A 19240-nucleotide genomic window follows, 5' to 3' on the forward strand; every position below is an offset into this window, starting at 1 on the left:
GTCCTGCAGCTCCCACAGGCCTCTCAGGACTGTTCCAGAAATACCTGAGTTGGAAATCAAGACTTCCTCTTCTACTGCTCTCCTTCAGGGGAACCTCTCTCCTTTCCCTGCTGTGCAGCCAGCCTGGCAGAGCATGCCCTGGATACTGAGTTGCCATCTCTGGGAGGGCAAGTCCCTGGTGCTGAACCCTTCCCATATCTGTACTGCAGTGGTTTTACCCGACTATGCAGGTGAACTCCATGGCAAGTGCTCTTAAACTTCTCCACCTACAAGGAAAAGGGGGAGAAAACATGATGAAAAGAGCTCAAGGGTTTAAGTAGAACAGGAGGTTACCCACCAAATAGCACCATGGGCACCAATTATCATTACAGGCAAGACAGAATAGGCAGATTAATATAATTTATTGCCTATCACCAGTGGACTACAGCCTTGAGGAACTACAAGCAAACTAAAAACACCATTCCCCCTATTCACACTCTTATATCTCCTTCCCCTGTGTGGTACAGGGCAATGGGGATTGCAGTCAGTCCATGACACTTTTTTCCACTGCTCCTTGACAGTCAACCTCTGCCTCTGCATCCCTCCCATGGGATGCCCTCCTTCCTGAATGGATCCAGCATGGGGCCCAAAGGATTAAAATAATGACAGATATGACCGGATTGTGTTAAAACAAACAAACAAACAAACAAACAACAACGACAATAAAATTGTTACAAGCATCATATCACCTTCATAGTTGCTGACCACAATGTGTATTTTATTTATTTGTTTAACCTCAGTGTAGTAGTTGTGTTTGGCCTCAAAACTGTGTTGGATAGCACATTACATACTGTGTGTGTTCCCTGTTGTGCTGTTTATCCTTTGTGGGGGCTGGTTTATAGTTATTAGTTTACTGTCTAACACTGCCTTATGTTATGATAAAAGAACTGGTCGTGAGACTAATCTGGTAGTTGTACTCAGCATTGCTGTCACCTTCATGCTCGAGGAACCTTCTCTCAGAAACTATTCATAATTAACAGTCTCTATCTTTTCTCCTCGGGGAGCCAATGAATTGGAGGGATGAGGGGGGAAACTTCCCCGCTTCTTCCCTTTCCCTTTCTCTTTACCTGCCCCTTTCTCCTCCAGGCTAGTTACAACAGCTCTTTGATACTTTAAATATCCTTTGGATGTTCAAACCAGTCTGTTCCTATTGGTATGTCTCCTGAATGTGTTTCAGGTTTTGTTTAAGGTTAGGGAAAACTATTTCAGAATGCCACACAAAGATGTGCTCTGAGGCAGCATAGCTGTGAGTGACAGGGAGTGTGAGAGGATATGGGCAGGCACCTAGAACTATGCGCACCTTCAATGCTTTGTTATTTCACCCTTGAACAACTGCAGAAACCTAAAAAATTGGCAGAATGCTTGCAAAAGGAGTGTCATCACCCTGGCAATTCCAAAGAGACAGAAATCACTGCAATGTGCTGGGGCTTGTCCCTATGCTTACTGAGTTGCAATCTACACAACTCCAATCCCTGCAAATGGAGCAGAGAACCAGACTGTGCCTGTATCAGTCGTAGGTATACATGAGAAGGAACAAGAGAGATAAAGTCAGCTTGTTTCGCAAGGAAACAAGGCAACTTCCTGTGTGGAGCCAGGAGTTGGACTCAATGATCCTTGTGCGTAAGGGTGATCCTTGTGAGTACGGGTGAACTTCAGAATTTTCTCTCTTGTGATGAATATACATCCTGGAAATTACATTTCTTCATAATAGCTATTGCACTTTGTGTGTGATGTTTTATGGAAAGAACTGAACCATTCGAAGTTGTGAGTAGTTACTCTATTACTTAAATACTAAAAAAATTAATGGGTATTCAGGCAGAGCTTTGCATTCTGAACATAAACAACTGAGACATGCAAGACACCAGAGCCCTTTGGAGGATTCAGATGGAGGATTCAGATGGGCCCGTTATTAATGGTGAAGAAACATATATCCAAAGAGTTTCCTCAATGCATCCTTGAGCTCCTTGTTTCTCATGCTGTAGATGAGGGGGTTCACTGCTGGAGGAACCACCGAGTACAGAACTGCTACAACCAGGTTCAGGGATGGGGAGGAGATGGAGGGGGGCTTCAGGTAGGCAAACATGCCAGTACTGATAAATAGGGAGACCACTGCAAGGTGAGGGAGGCACATGGAAAAGACTTTGTGCTGGCTCTGCTCAGAGGGGATCTTCAGCACGGCCCTGAAAATCTGCAGATAGGACAGCACAATGAAAAGAAAACAGCCAAATGCTAAACAGACACTAACTACAATGAGCCCAACCTCCCTGAGGAATGACTCTGAGCAGGACAGCTTGAGGATTTGAGGAAGCTCACAGAAGAACTGATCAAGCTCATTACCTTGGCAGAGGGGCAGGGAAAATGTATTAACTGTGTGCAGGACAGCATCAAGAAAGCCACTGCCCCAGGCAGCTGCTGCCATCTTGGCACAAGCTCTGCTGCCCAGGAGGCTCCCGTAGTGCAGGGGCTTGCAGATGGCAACGTAGCGGTCGTAGGCCATGACAGTAAGAACAGAATATTCAGCTGCTATAAAGAAGAGAAAGAAAAAGACCTGTGCAGCACATCCTTCATAGGAGATGGCCCTGGTGTCCCAGAGGGCATTGGCCGTAGCTTTGGGCACAGTGGTGGAAATGGATCCCAGGTTGATAAGGGCGAGGTTGAGGAGGAAGAAGTACATGGGGGTGCGGAGGCGGTGGTCGCAGGCTACGGCGGTGAGGATGAGGCCATTGCCCAGGAGGGCAGCCAGGTAGATGCCCAGGAAGAGCGCGAAGTGCAAGAGCTGCAGCTCCCGAGTGTCTGCAAATGCCAGCAGGAGGAACTCACTCACAGAGCTGATGTTCGGCATTTTCTGAATTTCAGTGTCATCTGTGAAGAGGGGAAAGTAGAACAAAGTTAGACGAGACTTCTCTCAGGATAACCTACTGCAAGTCTTAAAAGCACCCCCAAACAGAGCTTCTTTCTTTGCAGGACAGCCTTTCTGCAGGTCTCTTGATTAAGCTGCAGCAGGTGCTGTCTGAGAGTGGCACTGGGAGCAGGGGCTGCTGTGGGCTCCAGAGAAGTCTTTCCCGCTGTGCCGCAGGAGGGAAGCAGGAACATGGGGGAAACTCAGGTGCCGTCCACTTGTCACATCCATGCGCTTTGCAGTGTTGTTTAGCTGCCGGCCGGCAGCTAAACACCACGCAGCCGTTCGCTCCCCCTCCCCCCTCCCTCTCTGGGACGCGGGAGAGAAATGGAAAGTGAAGCCCGTGAGTTGAGATAAAGACAGTTTAATAAGACAGGAAAATAATAATAACAAAATAATAATAACAATAATAATAATAATGATACAATGGTGATAATAGGAAAGTAATAATAATATGTACAAACAAGTGATGCACAATGCAATTGCTCACCACCCGCTGACCGATGCCCAGCCTAACCCTGAGCAGTCTGGCCCCCTCCCTCCGGCTAGCCACCCCTATATATTGTTTAGCATGACGTCAGATGGTATGGAATACCCCTTTGGCTAGTTTGGGTCACCTGTCCTGGGTCTGTCCCCTCCCAGCTGTCCCCTCTCTGCACCCCCAGCCTGCCTGTTGGCAGGACAGAGCAAAAGGCTGAGATGTCCTTGGTTTGGTATAAGCACTGCTCTGCGACAATTAAAACATCGGGGTGTTATCAGCACTCTTCTCATCCTAAGCCAAAACACAGCATTCCACCAGCTACTAGGAAGAAAATTAATTCTGTTCTAACTGAAACCAGGACACCATCCCACAGGGCTGTGCTCAGCGCTGCCCTGCAGCACCCTGCCACCAGCAGGGCCCTGCCAAGGGTCACCTCCATGGCTGCAGGAGCTACGGGGCATCTGAGAGAGAGCCCGACATGGCCAGCCAGGGCAGGGTGTTCTGGTATGACTGGGGGCACCTGGCTTAGGGCACTCCAAGGGTCTTCTGCCAGACTTCCTCACCTCAATCCGGCAGGACTCTCAAAGCCTACTGCATTGCCCACTGCCCTCCCAGAAACATGACCCAGAAGGCGACCCTGTCAGGAGCTGCAGTTGCATGGCCCTGCAGCTAGAGACTTACCTTGTCAAGGGCTGTGCAGATTTCTCCTCCCGTCAGCTCTCAGCATCCTCCCACTGCCAACTGCCTCCAACCCCTCTCTCCTTCTCTCCTCTCTGCATGCCACCTGTGATTGGAGCCACCAGCCCTGCTGCGCTGTGCAGAGGAGCTGCTCCTTGGCAGAGCTGTCTCTCTGCATCATAGGTCTTTTTGAAATGTGTTTCCTCTGTCCCAGGAGCCTGGCCCAGCTCAACAGCAGAGGCCCAGCCCAAGCACTGTACTCACCCCTCTGGTGGCTTTTGTGATGAGACCTCAAAATGAAAGCACTGAGAGCAAATTGAAGAAATCTCTCCAAGTCCAAGTTATGTGAAGGTTTCTTGGAGTGCCCCCTGAGGGCCAGCACTGACACAGTCTCCCTTGGAGCTCATTAGAAGAGAACATTGGAGGCAGTTAGGACAAGTAGACAAAGGCAATGTAAAGGTGACACTGATGTGTAGAAAACATGGATGTATTTCACCAAGCAAAAGGGCTGAGCCTTGACCCTCGGCCCCTGGAAGGGAGATCCTTTACCTTCACACATTGCTCAGGGCTCTTCCTGGGGCAGTGGGAGATGGGGATATGCATGAACAAGTGCAGGACAATTGTATGACCCCTGCCTAGTTCATAGGTGGGCAAGGATTCAATCAGGCTCTGGTGCTTTAGTGATTAGCTGTCTCTTCATAGGCCTCAGTTGTGAAGACAACAGCCATAGCCATGGACACAAATATCTCATAAGACGTCTCTCTATGAAGCCGGCCTGGTTCCTGCTGACCAGGCACCATTGCCCTATGGCATCATGGTGCCCAGGCTCTCCTCCTCCTGGGCACTGCTCACTCAGCAGGGTCCCAGTCTGCCCTGATGTGTAGGGTTATTCTTCTGTTGCAGGGCTAGGTTCTTCTTTTTGTAAATGTCAAGAGTTTTCTGTAGGTAAAACCTTGCAGTTTCTCAAAGTTCCCCTGGACAGATGCTCCATTGTGTCAGCTGTTAATGTCTGCAGGTGGATGGCTCACCCTGATTATGCTGTCTGTTACAATATAACTGCATCAACAATTGCAGGACAATTTGCACAATACAGGATTTAGTGGAATAAAACCGCAGCACAGTATCACAGAATGTTAGAGGATTGAATTCCACCGGATTCTACTTTTTCTCTGCTTCCTCCTCATGCATGCTATCATTTTGTTTGGAACCACATCCTAAATGTTGTGAGGCTGTTGTGGTGTAATTGCCTGAGGTAACTAGGGAAATAAAACTAACATTCACATTTTAAAGAAACTGTACAGCATTGAAGAGGCTTTCAGGGTAGGGCATAGCTGCATTACCTGAGCGTTCCATAGGTTTCCAACCTTAGATGCTATCGCGCTGGGGAAACTTGGTGTGCTAGCCCTAAGGAACAGTATGGAGCGTAGAGTGGAGTGGAGACACCACAGCTAGGCTCTGTAACCAGGTGGGGACTCTATTGTTCTTGTGCACACCAAGACCGATAAGCTGCACTTTTTGCCACCCTGAGCCAAGGACCTGTCATGTTTTGACAAATGTCGTGCCCTAGTGTACTTTTTGCTCATTATAGTATCATTATAATACCAAAACACACCTCCATCCCAAAAGCTACCCGCCTCCAAGGTGCGACCATCCCTCACTGAGCATGTGCTCTGAATTTCTCAGAGCCTATTACTTTAAACGGAGACGGGAGAACTTTTCACCAATCATAACTAAGATATGCTTGACTAGAGTCACTCAAGCTCCACCTAAAAGATAGAAAATAATATAAATTGGCCTAAGAGACAGGAGATATTAGGGAAGATACCACTGTCAGGGGAGATACCAACCGAAGGAAATACAACATCCTTAGGACCTCCTGACGCCTGGGATCAGTCGACGGGCTGAGCCTCTCTTCCCCCCCCCCATTGGGACGCCTTTGGGTGAGATCTGAATACTTGCTTATAAATCTTTCTAGAGTCTTTGATCCTTTTAATGCGTTTATTTCTAGGCTGCGCACCTGTAACACCTGTAACACCTGAATATTTCATGCATGCTAGCTTGCTTTTGCAGACAGTCACTGTCGCTGGCAATCCAAAAGAACCTGGTTATCTGTTGCTGTAATAAACCATACTTGATTGCATTGTGATTGCTCTCATTATGTGCAACTAGGGTAAGGGTGGTTATCTGTGACCGTGATAGTTCACTGTTCTGAATCCAACTGGACCCCCAGACGGTTAACGCGTTATTGATGAATGTCCAGCTGGACCCCCAGACGGTTATCTGACTGGTTCAGTACCCTGAATCCGACCGGGCCCATAACCGTTAATCAGCTACACCCCTTAACGCAACAGCTGTGCAGAGACAAAATTAGAAGGTTGAAAGACCAACTGTAGCCCAATCTATCCATTAAAGATAATTAAAAAATAATAATAATATATTTTTTAATTAATAAAATAAAATAAAAAGGAAGATTAATGAGAATCTTCATCCTTTATTGGTTTTGCGATGAAACATGGGTAAAAGTGATGAGGAAAATGCTGAGGTACTTATTGCTTCCTTTGCCTCAGTCTCCAGTAGCAAGAACAGTTGTTCCCCTGGTACTCAGGCTCTTGAACTGGTAGATAAGGACAGTGAGTGGAACGAAGCCCTCATAATCCATGAGGAAAAGTTTTGAGACCTGCTACTCCACTTAGATGTACTCAAGTCTATGGGGCCAGATGGGATCCACCCGATGGTACTGAGGGAGCTGGCCGAAGTGCTCATCAGCAGTCCAGGCATTCAGGCGAGGTCCCAATTGACTGGCAACTAGCCAATGTGACGGCCATCTACAGGAAGGGCTGGAAGGAGGATCTGGGGAACTACAGGCCTGTCAGTCTGACCTCTGAGCTGGGGAAACTCACGGAGCAGATTATCTTGAGTACCATCACACAATGCTTCCAGGACCAGCAGGTGATCAGGCCCAGCATGGGTTTATCAAAGCCAGGTCCTGCTTGGCAAATCCGATCTCCTTCTAAGACAAGGTGATGTGCTCAGTGAACAAGGGAAAGGCTGTGGATGTGGTCTACCTGGACCTCAGTAAAGCTTTTGAAACTGTTTCCCACAGCATTCTCCTAGAGAAACTGGCTGCTCAAGGCCAGGATGGATGTATGCTTCACTGGGTTAAAAATTGGCAGTATCTTCTTCTTCAGTATCTTCATCAGTGATCTGGATGAAGGGATGGAGTGCACCCTCAGTAAGTTTGCAGACTACACCAAGTTGGGTGCAAGTGTTGATCTACTCAAGGGTAGGAGGGCTCTGCAGAGGGATCTGGATAGGCTGGACCCATGGGCCAAGGCCAACTCTATGAAGTTCAACAAGGCCAAGTGCTGGGTCCTGCACTTGGGGAACAAGAGGCCAATATAATGCTGGGGGAAGGGTGGCTTGACAGCTTCCCCGGGGGAAAAGGACCTGGGGATATGTGTGGATAGTTGGCTGAATATGAGCCAGCAGTGTTTCCAAGTTGCCAAGAACGCCAACAGCATCCTGGCTTGTACCAGCTATACTGTGGTCAGAAGAAGTAGGGAAATGATTGTTGCTCTGTACTCGGCCCTGGTGAGGCCACACCTTGAGTACTGCATTCAGCTCTGGGGCCCCCAGCACAAGAAGGACACAGATCTATTAGAATGAGTCCAGAGGAGGGCCATGAGGATGATCAGTGGGCTGGAACACCTCTCCCCTGAAGACAGGTTGGGGGTTGTTCAGCCTGGAGAAGAGAAGGCTCTGGGGAGACCTTACAGTGGCCTTCTAGTCTCCTTTCCTGGGTACTCCCCGGGAAAGCTGGGGAGGAACTTGTCATCAAAGAGAGTAGTGATGGGACTAGGGGTAATGGTTTTAAACTGAAAGAGGGTAGATGCAAATTAGACATTAGAAAGAAGTTTTTTATTCAGACGGTGGTGAGGAACAGGCTGCCCAGAGAAGCTGTGGATGCCCCATCCCTGGAGGTGCTCAAGGCCAGGTTAGATGGAGCTTTTAGCAACCTAGTCTAGTGAAAGGTGTCTCTGACCATATCAGGAGAGTTGGAATTATGTCATCTTTAAGGTGCTTTCATACCCAAACTATTCTGTGATCATGTAAATATGAAACACAGCACCATACCAGCTCCTAGGAAAAACAAACAAACAAACAAACAAACAAAAAACTATCTTAGTCAAAACTAGGACACTATCAACCCCTCATTCCATACTGTCCTGGTTTCAGTTAGAACAGAATTAATTTTCTTCCTAGTAGCTGGTGGAATGCTGTGTTTTGGCTTAGGATGAGAAGAGTGCTGATAACACCCTGATATTTTAATTGTTGCAGAGCAGTGCTTATACCAAACCAAGGACATCTCAGCCTTTCGCTCTGTCCTGCCAACAGGCAGGCTGGGGGTGCAGTAAGAGCTGGGAGGGGACAGACCCAGGACAGGTGACCCAAACTAGCCAAAGGGGTATTCCATACCATCTGACGTCATGCTAAACAATATATAGGGGTGGCTAGCCGGGGGGAGGGGGCCGGACTGCTCGGGGTTAGGCTGGGCATCGGTCAGCGGGTGGTGAGCAATTGCATTGTGCATCACTTGTTTGTACATATTATTATTACTTTCCTATTATCACCATCGTATCATTATTATTATTATTGTTATTATTATTATTGTTATTATTATTTTCCTGTCTTATTAAACTGTCTTTATCTCAACTCACGGGCTTCACTTTCCATTTCTCTCCCGCGTCCCAGAGAGGGAGGGGGGAGGGTGAGCGAATGGCTGCATGGTGTTTAGCTGCTGGCCGGGTTAAACCACGACACATACCATGTCTGTCATGCTCAGGTCAGACACTTCCCAATTAATCACCATCGATTTTCCTATCTCTTGATATGCACACAAAAATATCATGCCCTTAGTCTATTAGTGTCTATAACATTAACATTTAACAACAACAACAACAATACTACTAATAATAATTATTATAATTCCTTTTGTGTCCTAATAAACTGCCTTTATCTCAACCCGCGATCTTTCGCATTTTTGTTTCCTCTCACTTCTCTCCTCCATCCCACTGGATGAATATCACTGGAGTGTTGAGCTTCCTGCAAGGTCACACCACAGCAAATCTTTTTGGTGCCTATTTTGGAGCACAAAGGTTGAGACGACAGATCTGATCACAGTGTTTTAAAAGTAAATTGTTATAAGCATTAGATCACTTTAAAAGTTGCTGTTTACAATGTTGATTTTTTGATCTCAGGTCTGTTGTGCTTGTTTTCAGAATTGTGTTGTATAGGACATTACTAACTGTCTTCCACGCCATGCTGTTTTTCAGTTCTGGGGGCTGGTTTAAGGTAATGCTTTTGCTTTATTGGATAACACTGACTTAGGATAAATTTATTGCCACCTCCATATCTTCATCTCTTAGAAACTATTAATAATTACACTCTTTTATACTCTGTTGTCATGTCAGAGGTTTCAGCTTTGCCCAATTCATCCTTCAGGGCTGCTTTCAGTTTTCTACACAGAGGGGGCCACTGCCTCCCTGATGCCCGGGGGAACATAAAGCCTGCATGGGAGCTTGGAAGAAGTTACCCTGGGTCCACAGCAGCCATTCTATATCCAAAAGTTATAGGCAGGAAGTGCACTTTTGAGGTGTTGCAGAGCTGCTGGGCACATTGTGCAGGGTGCTCCTACAGACCTTGGTGTCTTTCTCCAGGCTGGCTTAGGAGCTGTTTCTTTCTCAGACATGGAGTAGCCAGCAGAGGTGAGACAGATACTCTAAATTCATGAAAGCCATCAGAAAGCTGCCCATAAGAAGATGGCTGATATCGGGAAGTCAGGAAAACCTGGCCAGGAGAGATGAGAGATTTGGGGGAGGGAGGAGGAGCTTGGACAGCAGAAGATAACAACTTTGAAGAGGTAAGAATAATGATTTTGAAGAGGTTGAGGTAATGTTGATCCCACCGTAATGCTGACTTAAAGCAGTCATGTGAGGCCCTTAGACTATTTTAATCTGTAACATTAATCCCTAAACCTAAATGCTGCTCTGCACCCTGAGAGGAATACACTACTCTAATGTTTGACCACAATATCCCTTGAAGCCAAACTTAGTCCATAGCCACTTTCCATTATGCTTACATTCTTGCTCGCCCTTATCCGTGCCCTTAACACTAGCATTAAAGTGCTCTATTTAGCCCTAGTCTTCTTGCAGACCTAAACAAAACCCTATCCTGCAGAGCTTGACCATACCCTAACCACAGACCTGACACCACCAGCAGAACACTAAACCTTTGCTTAATCTCTAACCCAGAAAGGTGAGCTCTAGTCCTTAATGCCATAAATGAACAACTAACACCCAAAGCCCCCGTTCCTGTGCATTAACTTCCTCACCTTCAATCCTTCTCCTAAGCCTTAACTTTAGGCGCTTGGCCCCTTGGGGCAGGGCAGGAACCGTGAGGTTGCTGTGCAGTCACATGGCATTCAAAGATGAATGCAAGGGGCCATGGATCTGATCAACTCACAAGGAGGAGATGGGTGGGAATGCACTGATGAGCTCAGCTCTGCCTCAGGATCTCCTGCCCTAGCAGGAGCAATGTGACTGTGAGGTCACTTCTGTCCCTGCAGTTGATAGGGCAGCAGCAGGAACGTGTCAAAGAAAGGGGCTGTGAGGTCACTTCTGCCTGAACTAGCTGACGGGTCACCTTTGACTTAGATCTGGGGTCTGTACTTTTTGGCTGACATCTGCCAGTGGCCTTGCTAGGCCAGCAGAAGGCAACTGGTTGGCATGCTGACTGTAGCATCCCCACTGCCTACATACCCAGGAGGACCCAGACAGAAAGAATGCAAATTGCTTGCAGAAGAGATAAAGGATAATAAGAAGGTTTTTTAATAGTATGTAAATAGTAAAAGGAAGACTGGGGATAATGTGTATCCCTTGCTGAATGAGGCGGGTGTCCTGGTAATGGGAGATGCTGAGAAGGCGGAGATACTGAATGCTTTCTTTGCTTCAGTCTTTGCTTCAAGGACTCCCCCGCGGGACTCCTCAATCCTGAAGGGAGGAGAAAGGGTCTGGGAAATAGAGGGCTGCCCCCTGGTTGATGAGAGAGTGGTTCAGGAGCATCTGAGTGGACTCAACACACACAAATCTATGGATCCCAGTGGGATGCATCCACGTGTGCTAAGGGAGTTGGCAGAGGTGATCGCCGAATCGCTCTCTATCATCTTTGAAAGGTCCTGGAAAACAGGAGAGGTGCCTGAAAACTGGAGGATAGCCAATGTCACTACAGTCTTCAAGAAGGACAAGAAAGAGAATCCGGGAAACTACAGGCCAATCAGTCTCACCCCTGTCCCTGGAAAGGTGTTGGAACAGCTCGTTCTGGATGCCATCTCCAAGCAATTGGAAGAGAAGAAGGTTATGAGGAGTAGTCAGCATGGATTCACCAAGGGGAAGTCGTGCTCAACCAAACTTGTTGCCTTCTATGATGGCATCACCAGCTAGGTAGAGGGGGGGAGAGCAGTGGATGTCATCTACCTTGACTTTAACAAGGCTTTCGATACTCTCTTCCATGACATCCTGTTAGCAAAGCTGCGAAAGTGTAGGATAGAGGAGTGGACAGGAAGGTGGGTTGAGAACTGGCTGACTGGCTGAGCTCTGTGAGGATAGGACAAGGGGCAATGGTCAAAAAATGGAACACAGGAAGTTCCACACCAACATGCGAAAGAACTTCACAATGAGGGTGACGGAGCACTGGAACAGGCTGCCCAGGGAGGTTGTGGAGTCTCCTTCTCTGGAGATATTCAAGGCCTGTCTGGAGACCTATCTGGGCAGCCTGCTCGAAGGAACCAGCTTTGGGAGGGGGGTTGGACCCGACAATCTCTCGAGGTCCCTTCCAACCACTACAGTTCTGTGATTCTGTGAAATATCTGAGAGGAGAGTTTCAAAAGGATGGAACCAGACTCAGTTCTGTCCAGCAACAGCACGAGAGGTAACAGGCAGAACCTGAAGCACAGGAAATTCCGGCTGAATGAGGGGGCACACTTCTCCCCCCCTTCCTCCCCCAATCCCTCTGCTTGTCCTCTGTAATGTGAAAACTCAGTAGAGAAAAGTATGGCAAGTTGAAATGGCCAATTAAAAGCCAGGTAGATAGTTTCACACGTTTACTGTGTGTAAAAAAACGGTGATTCAAGCCAGAGGTGTGCTGGCTTTGTGAAAGGTTGCCAAGCACCTGACTCTGCAGAGTTATATAATTAATTATTTCATTGAAAGACTTTTGTGTACTTTCTGTCTCCATGTGCTATTGTCTGGGAACACATACAGATAATACCTGCAGCCCATGGGTCCCATGGCAGAGTAGATCTCCATGTGGCAGCCTGTGGCAGAGCCCCCGCAGGAGCAGGCCCTGGGCCAGAGCTGCTGCCCATGGAGAAGAGCCCATGGAGGTGCAGGGGATCGGGGGGAACCTGCCACCCATGTTGGAGCAGTTTGCTCCTGATGGATGGACCCTGTTGTACGGACCAATACTGGAGCAGTTCTTGAAGAGTTTCTGGCTGTGGGAAGCCCACTCAGGATCAGTTCAAGAAGGACGGCATCCCGTGGGAGGGAACCCACGCTGGAGTAGGGGCAGAGAGTGACCCTGAAGGAGCGGTGGAGATGAAGCATCATGGACTAACCACAGCCCTGATTCCCCTGAAGTACCTGTGAGGTGGAAGTAGGAGACAGTATATGTTGGGGAAAAGTGGTTTTAGTTTGCTTGTAGCTCCTCACTATTCTAGGCTTCTGGTGATAGCAACAAATTATATTAATCACCCTATGCTCATTTATTTTTGCCCGTGAAAATAATTGGTGACTGTGACAATACAGGGGGTTACAGTTGGACAAGATGATCTTGGAGGTCTTTTCCAACCTTAGTGACGCTATGACTCTATGATTTTGTTACACTTGGTAGCTGATCTCCTGATCTTACTAGGAGAACAAACCCCAAGCTCTTTTCATCATATTTTCTCCCCCTTTTCCTTTGAGAAGGAGGAGTTAGAGACAGGTTGTAAAGGAGTTCAGCTGCTTAGCAGAGTAAAACCACCACTGCAGGAACATGGGAGGGGTTCAGCACCAGAGTAAAACCACCAGAGCAGGGACATGGGGAGGGTTCAGAACCAGAGCTGTGGCCGTCCAAGGATGGCATCTCAGCACCCAGGACATGATCTGATATCTCCCAGGGAAATCTGGCCCTGCATTGTCCCCCTGTACGAGGACATGCAGTGGCCAAAGAAGCCTTAGGGCTCAGGGCAGCCCTAGCATCAGAACCTAGGAGTCCTGGTTCCCCCATTGTCCCCTGAGCCCAGCGGGACCCTCAGGAAGGGCTCTCACAGCAGCCACCAGCTCTGTCCAGAGACACAGCCCCCATCCCAGCCCAGGACTTGCAGCTTTGGACAGCTGACAGGAGGTAGAGGAGTAGAGGAGGGTGGATATTTTTTCAGTTCACTTTTTGTTTCTCACTGTTCCAGTCTGTTAGTAAGGTTAGTAAATATATTATCATAATCTCCCTACAGAGTCTGCTTATACCATGACTGCAATTGATGAGTCATCTCCCCATCCCTTAACTCAACCTTGCAGCCCTTTCCAACTCTGTTTTCTTCATTTGTACCTGTCAAGAGCAGGGGTGAAAGGGTGGTGTGGTGGAGTTCAGCTGCCCATCAGTGTGAAACCACCACAATGCTCAGACCTATTGCTGACACCAGTGTTGAAAGAAGAGGCAGGATTTCGGGCAGTGCATTGGAGAGATCCTGTTTTATTAAGCAGATGCTAATGGAGAGTTGATGCTGACATGCAGGGAGGGAAAAACTGTGCAGAGTAAACAGAGCAGTTTAATACCTCAGGAGATGCTGGATGAATAAAAAGATACTCTCTTAGAAGTAATAAATGGAAATGACACTAAAGATAAAGATAATGTCGTGGTTTAACCCGGCCAGCAGCTAAACACCACACAGCCGTTCGCTCCCCCTCCCCCTCCCTCTCTGGGACGGGGGAGAGAAATGGAAAGTGAAGCCCGTGAGTTGAGATAAAGACAGTTTAATAAGACAGGAAAATAATAATAACAATAATAATAATAATACAATGATGATAATAGTACTACTAATAATAATGTGTAGAAACAAGTGATGCACAATGCAATTGCTCACCACCCGCTGACCGATGCCCAGCCTAACCCTGAGCAGTCTGGCCCCCTCCCCCCGGCTAGCCACCCCTATATATTGTTTAGCATGACGTCAGATGGTATGGAATACCCCTTTGGCTAGTTTGGGTCAGCTGTCCTGGGTCTGTCCCCTCCCAGCTCTTGCTGCACCCCCAGCCTGCCTGTTGGCAGGACAGAGCAAAAGGCTGAGATGTCCTTGGCTTGGTATAAGCACTGCTCTGCAACAATTAAAACATCGGGGTGTTATCAGCACTCTTCTCATCCTAAGCCAAAACATAGCATTCTACCAGCTACTAGGAAGAAAATTAACTCTGTTCTAACTGAAACCAGGACAAATAAACATAGCAGTACACTTAATGAAACAAGTACCGAGTACTGGGCCTTCAAACCATAACCAGGAAGTCATTTGCGGAGAAATATATAATGATTCAGAAACAGCCACAAAATTGCTTTCCTGAAAGCACCCTTGAGTTCCCTGTTTCTAATGCTGTAGATGAGGGGATTGAATGTTGGTGGTACCACCGAGTACAGAACTGTCACCACGAGATTTAGGGTTGGGGAGGAGAGGGAGAGGGGCTTGAGGTAGGCAAAAAAGCCAGTGCTGAGAAACAGAGAGACCACAAACAGGTGAGGGAGGCATGTGGAGAAGGCTTTGTTCTGTCCCTGCTCAGAGGACATCCTCAGCACAGCTCTGAAGATCTGCACATAGGAGAAAAGAATGAAAACAAAACACCCAGATGCAAAACAGATACCAACCATAAGCACCCAAAGTTCCCTGAGGTAGGAGTGTGAGCAAGTGAGCTTAAGGATCTGGGGAATTTCACAGAAGAATTGGTCCACAGCATTGCCTTGACAGAGGGGCAGGGAAAATGTATTAACAGACTGCAGTAGAGCATAGAGAACCCCACTGCCCCAGGCAGCTGCTACCATCTGGGCACAAGCTCTGCTGCCCAGGAGGCTCCCGTAGTGCAGGGGCTTGCAGATGGCAACGTAGCGGTCATAGGACATGACAGTGAGAAGATAATACTCTGCTGATATCAAGAAGACAAACAGAAAGACCTGGGCAGCACAACCTGTGTAGGAGATGGCCCTTGTGTGCCAGAGGCAATTGGCCATGGCTTTGGGGAGAGTGGTAGTGATGCAGCCCAGGTCAATCACAGAGAGGTTGAGGAGGAAGAAGTACATGGGGGTGTGGAGGCGGTGGTTGCAGGCTACGGTGGTGATGATGAGGCTGTTGCCCAGGAGGGCAGCCAGGTAGATGCCCAGGAAGAGTGCGAAGTGCAGGAGCTGCAGCTCCCGTGTGTCTGCGAATGCCAGCAGGAGGAACTTGGTGATGGAGCTGCTGTTGGTCATTTTCTGACATTGGACACGGCTCTCTGTTGGAGAGGAAAAGGCAGAAAAAGTTAGAACAGACCTCTCTGAGGAAAACCTGCTGTAGGCCTTCAAGCACCTCCCAGCTCAATCCTTTCTATTTGAAGAACCTTTCTACAACTCTCGTTTGAACTGTGTCTGCTGCTGGCTCAGAGTGCCACTGATAGCAGGGGCTGCTATGGGGAAAACTCAAGTCCAGTCCAATTGTCAGATGAAGGAGCTTTGCTGTGTAGTTGCAAATAATTCATTTGAAAGCAGACCTGAGCTGTAGGTCTGAGCTACCTCAAAAAGCCTTTATATATATAAAAGCCCATATATATATATAAAACTTCGCTTTATTTTATCCCAATAGACCCTATAATGCTTAAGATAGGTTTTGGAAGACTGGAGAATGCTGCTGAGGGAAGAGGGCCACAGCAAGCCAGACAGAGCTTGGGAGCTTCTCTTCTTTTCCATGGCTGCAGGAGCTACGGGGCAGCTGACAGGGAGCCTGGCATGGCCAGACAGGGCAGGGTGTTCTGGGCTGACCAGGGGCACCTGGCTTAGGGCACTCTAAGGGGCTCCTGCTAGACTTCCTCACCTCACAGTGCAATCCAGCAGGGCTCTCAAAGCCTACTGCACTGCCCATTGCCCTCCCAGAAACATGAGCCAGAAGGAGACCCTTCCAGGACCTGCAGCTGCATGGCCCTGCAGCCAGAGACTTACCTTGTCAAGGGCTGCGCAGATTTCTCCTCCCGTCAGCTCTCAGCATCCTCCAACTCTCAACTGCCTCCAGCCCCTCTCTCCTTCTCTCCTCTCTGCATGCCACCTGTGATTGGAGCCCCCAGCCCTGCTGCGCTGTGCAGAGGAGCTGCTCCTTGGCAGAGCTGTCTCTCTGCACCAGGGCCCTCTTGCCAGGAACTCCCATTGGGCCCAGGAGCCCAGCCCAGCTTAGCAGCAGAGGCTCAGCCCAAGCACTGTAATCACCCCTCTGGTGGCTTTGGTGATGAGACCTCAAAATGCAGGCACTGAGAGCAAATTGAAGAAATCTCTCAAGAAGTCCAAGTCAGGTGAAGAATGGAATGTCCCCCTGAGGGCACTGACATAGCCTCCCTTGGAGCTCATTAGAGTCAAACATTGGAGGCAGTTAGGACAAATAGAGAAAGACAATGTCAAGGCACACTGAGGTGTAGAAAAGCTGGATGTGTTTCACCAGGGACAAGGGCCTAGCCTTTGACCCCTGGTCCCTAGGAAGAGAGATCCTTTCCCTTCACACCTTGCTCGGGGCTCTTCCTGGGGCAGTAGGAGATGGGATGTGCATGGCCAAGTGTAGGAGAATGGTATGACCCCTGCCTGGTTCATGGGTGGGGGAAGGAGGCAATGAGACCCTTGTGCATCAACTGTACACTGTCTCCTCATAGAGCTCAGTGGCAGAGACAACAGCTATAGCCATGGGCAAAGACCTCAGTCCTGTTGGGACTCTCAGTCTTGCCTAAGCCCTTACCCCTCTGCACACCAGACTGTCCAAGGGACTCCCAGACCTGCACATCTTTCCCTGCTGGCTGTAGACACTTCCTGTAATGTCACACTGGATCTGAGCTGAGTATAACTCAGATTTTCTTGCTGGCCATGCTCCTCATAAAGCAGCTCTGTAGGAAGCTGGTCTGTTTCCTGGTGAGCAGGCACCACTGCTCGTATGGCATCCCTCGTGGGGGATGTTCACAAGTCTATGGAGCTAGATGGGATCCACCTGAGGGTACTGAGGGAGCTGGCAGAAGTGCTTGTCATGCCACTTTCCATCATTTATCAGCAGTCCTGGCTACCAGGGGAGTTCACAGTCAATTGATGACTAGCAAATGTGATGTCCACCTACAAAATGGCCAGAAGGAGGATCTCTGAGCTACAAGACTGCCAGTCTGACCTCAGTGTCGGGGAAGCTCATGGAGCAGATTATCTTGAGTACCATCACACAATGCTTCCAGGACAACCAGGTGATCACACCCAGTCAGCATGGGTTTATCAAAGGCAGGTCCTGCTTGGCAAATCAAATCTCAGTCATAACAAGGTGATGCTCTCAGCAGATGAGGGAAAGGCTCTGGATGTGGTCTACCTAGACCTCAGTAAGGGCTTTGAGATCTTTTTCCACAGCATTCTGCAGAGAAACTGGCTGTTCAGTGTTTGGACAGGTGTACGCTTAGTTTAGTTAAAAACTGGCCCAAAGAGTCCTGGTAAATGCAGATAAATGCAGCTGGGGGCCAGTCACTAGTGGTGTCCCCCAGAGCCCAGTACTGGGGCCAGTTCTCTTCAATATCTTCATCAATGATGTGGATGAGGGGATCAAGTGATGTGGATGATGATGTGGATGAGGAGATCGATTCTAGTCCTGCATCCAAATCGTTTCTAAAAGTATTGAAGAGGACTGGCCCTAAAATGGAGCCTTGGAGGACCCCACTAAAGACCGTGCGCCAGTCCGATGTGGCCTCATTTACTACAACCCTTTGAGCTTTGTCTTGGGAAGTTGACCCCAATATGTACTGCTGAGCACCGTGTTATATGCCATGGAATGTACATTTGGTAAGGCTGGGTCAGCTGTCATGACAGGTTCCCCTCCCAGCCTCTTGCCCACACACAGCCCACTCGATGGTGGGGCAGAGTGAGAAGCAGAGAAGGCCTTGATGCTGTGCAAACATTGCTCAGAAACAGTGACTACAGCCGTGGGTGACCAACACTGCTCTGCTCATATATCAAAAGCACAGCACCACAGGGGCTGCTCTGCAGAGAGTAACTCCGTCCCAGCCACAGCCAGTGCAGGGCCACATGCTGGACAAAAAGGCTCCCTCTGAGTTCAGGAAGGAAGTAGGAAGATGTTAATAAGCAGCAGGACAATTGAGGAAGCCCATAGCCCCTACTGAAGGCTCATTGAGTGCCACCTGAGAGGCAGTGCTGGCCAGTGGGGAGGGCCAGGAAAATGACTTGTGTGAAGGCTGTGAGAAACAAGGAAATTCAGGGATTTAGCAGATCCTTAAAGTCCTGCCTAAGACCCCAAATGGAAACCCGTGTATGTCTGTGGATGGAGGAGGAGGGGGCAAGTCCTTGGACTGGGCAAGGCTGAAGGGCCCTGTGTGAAGCTGAGCTGATGGAGAAGTGTCCATTTTCTCTGCAGCTCTGCAGCCCCAGGGCACAAAGCAGCCCCAGCAAAGGAGTCTGGTGAGTGATTCCTTGCTGCCCTGGGGCAATGGCAGTGACCCCATGAGCTGGGTCTGCCTCCCAGCCTGCCCAGCACAGCCCTGCAGAGTGCCCTGTGCCCCGGGCACCACAGCCCCCTCACTCTTCAGAGCAACATCTCTGGTTGTCCTGTCAGAGATTTCAACTTTTTTTCTTAAAATGCCCCTTCAGGGCAGCTTTCAGTTTTCTCTACAGTGGTGGCAACTCCAAGGTCCCTCCTGTCCTGGCACCTCCCAGGACTGGCATGGAACTGGCTCCTGTGTGTCAGAGCGGCTGGGAATCCAGCAGCAGGGTTTTGGGCTGGAAGGATCACAACCACATTACTTCTACCTGGGCAGGTCCTGGGCCAAAAAGGGGGTATTTTGTAGGTATGGTAT

General features: G+C 48.7%; 2 protein-coding genes across 2 annotated transcripts in view; one reads left to right on the forward strand and one right to left on the reverse strand.

Moving 5' to 3' along the window:
* The window catches only part of LOC311425637 (olfactory receptor 14A16-like), a gene marked incomplete at both ends in the record, with an annotated part of 210404 nt that overhangs the window by 160173 nt on the left and 30991 nt on the right, over positions 1-19240 (forward strand). The window lies entirely within an intron of this gene.
* LOC311425615 (olfactory receptor 14A16-like) lies at positions 1949-15641 on the reverse strand (the record flags this gene model as incomplete). Its single annotated transcript, XM_084501556.1, has 2 exons — positions 1949-2587; positions 15348-15641. 2 exons carry the CDS (start codon positions 15639-15641, stop codon positions 1949-1951), a joined length of 933 nt encoding a protein of 310 aa, XP_084357682.1.

Source organism: Aythya ferina, assembly GCF_964211825.1.
Source record: "Aythya ferina genome assembly, chromosome: 32".
NCBI lineage: Eukaryota > Metazoa > Chordata > Aves > Anseriformes > Anatidae > Aythya > Aythya ferina.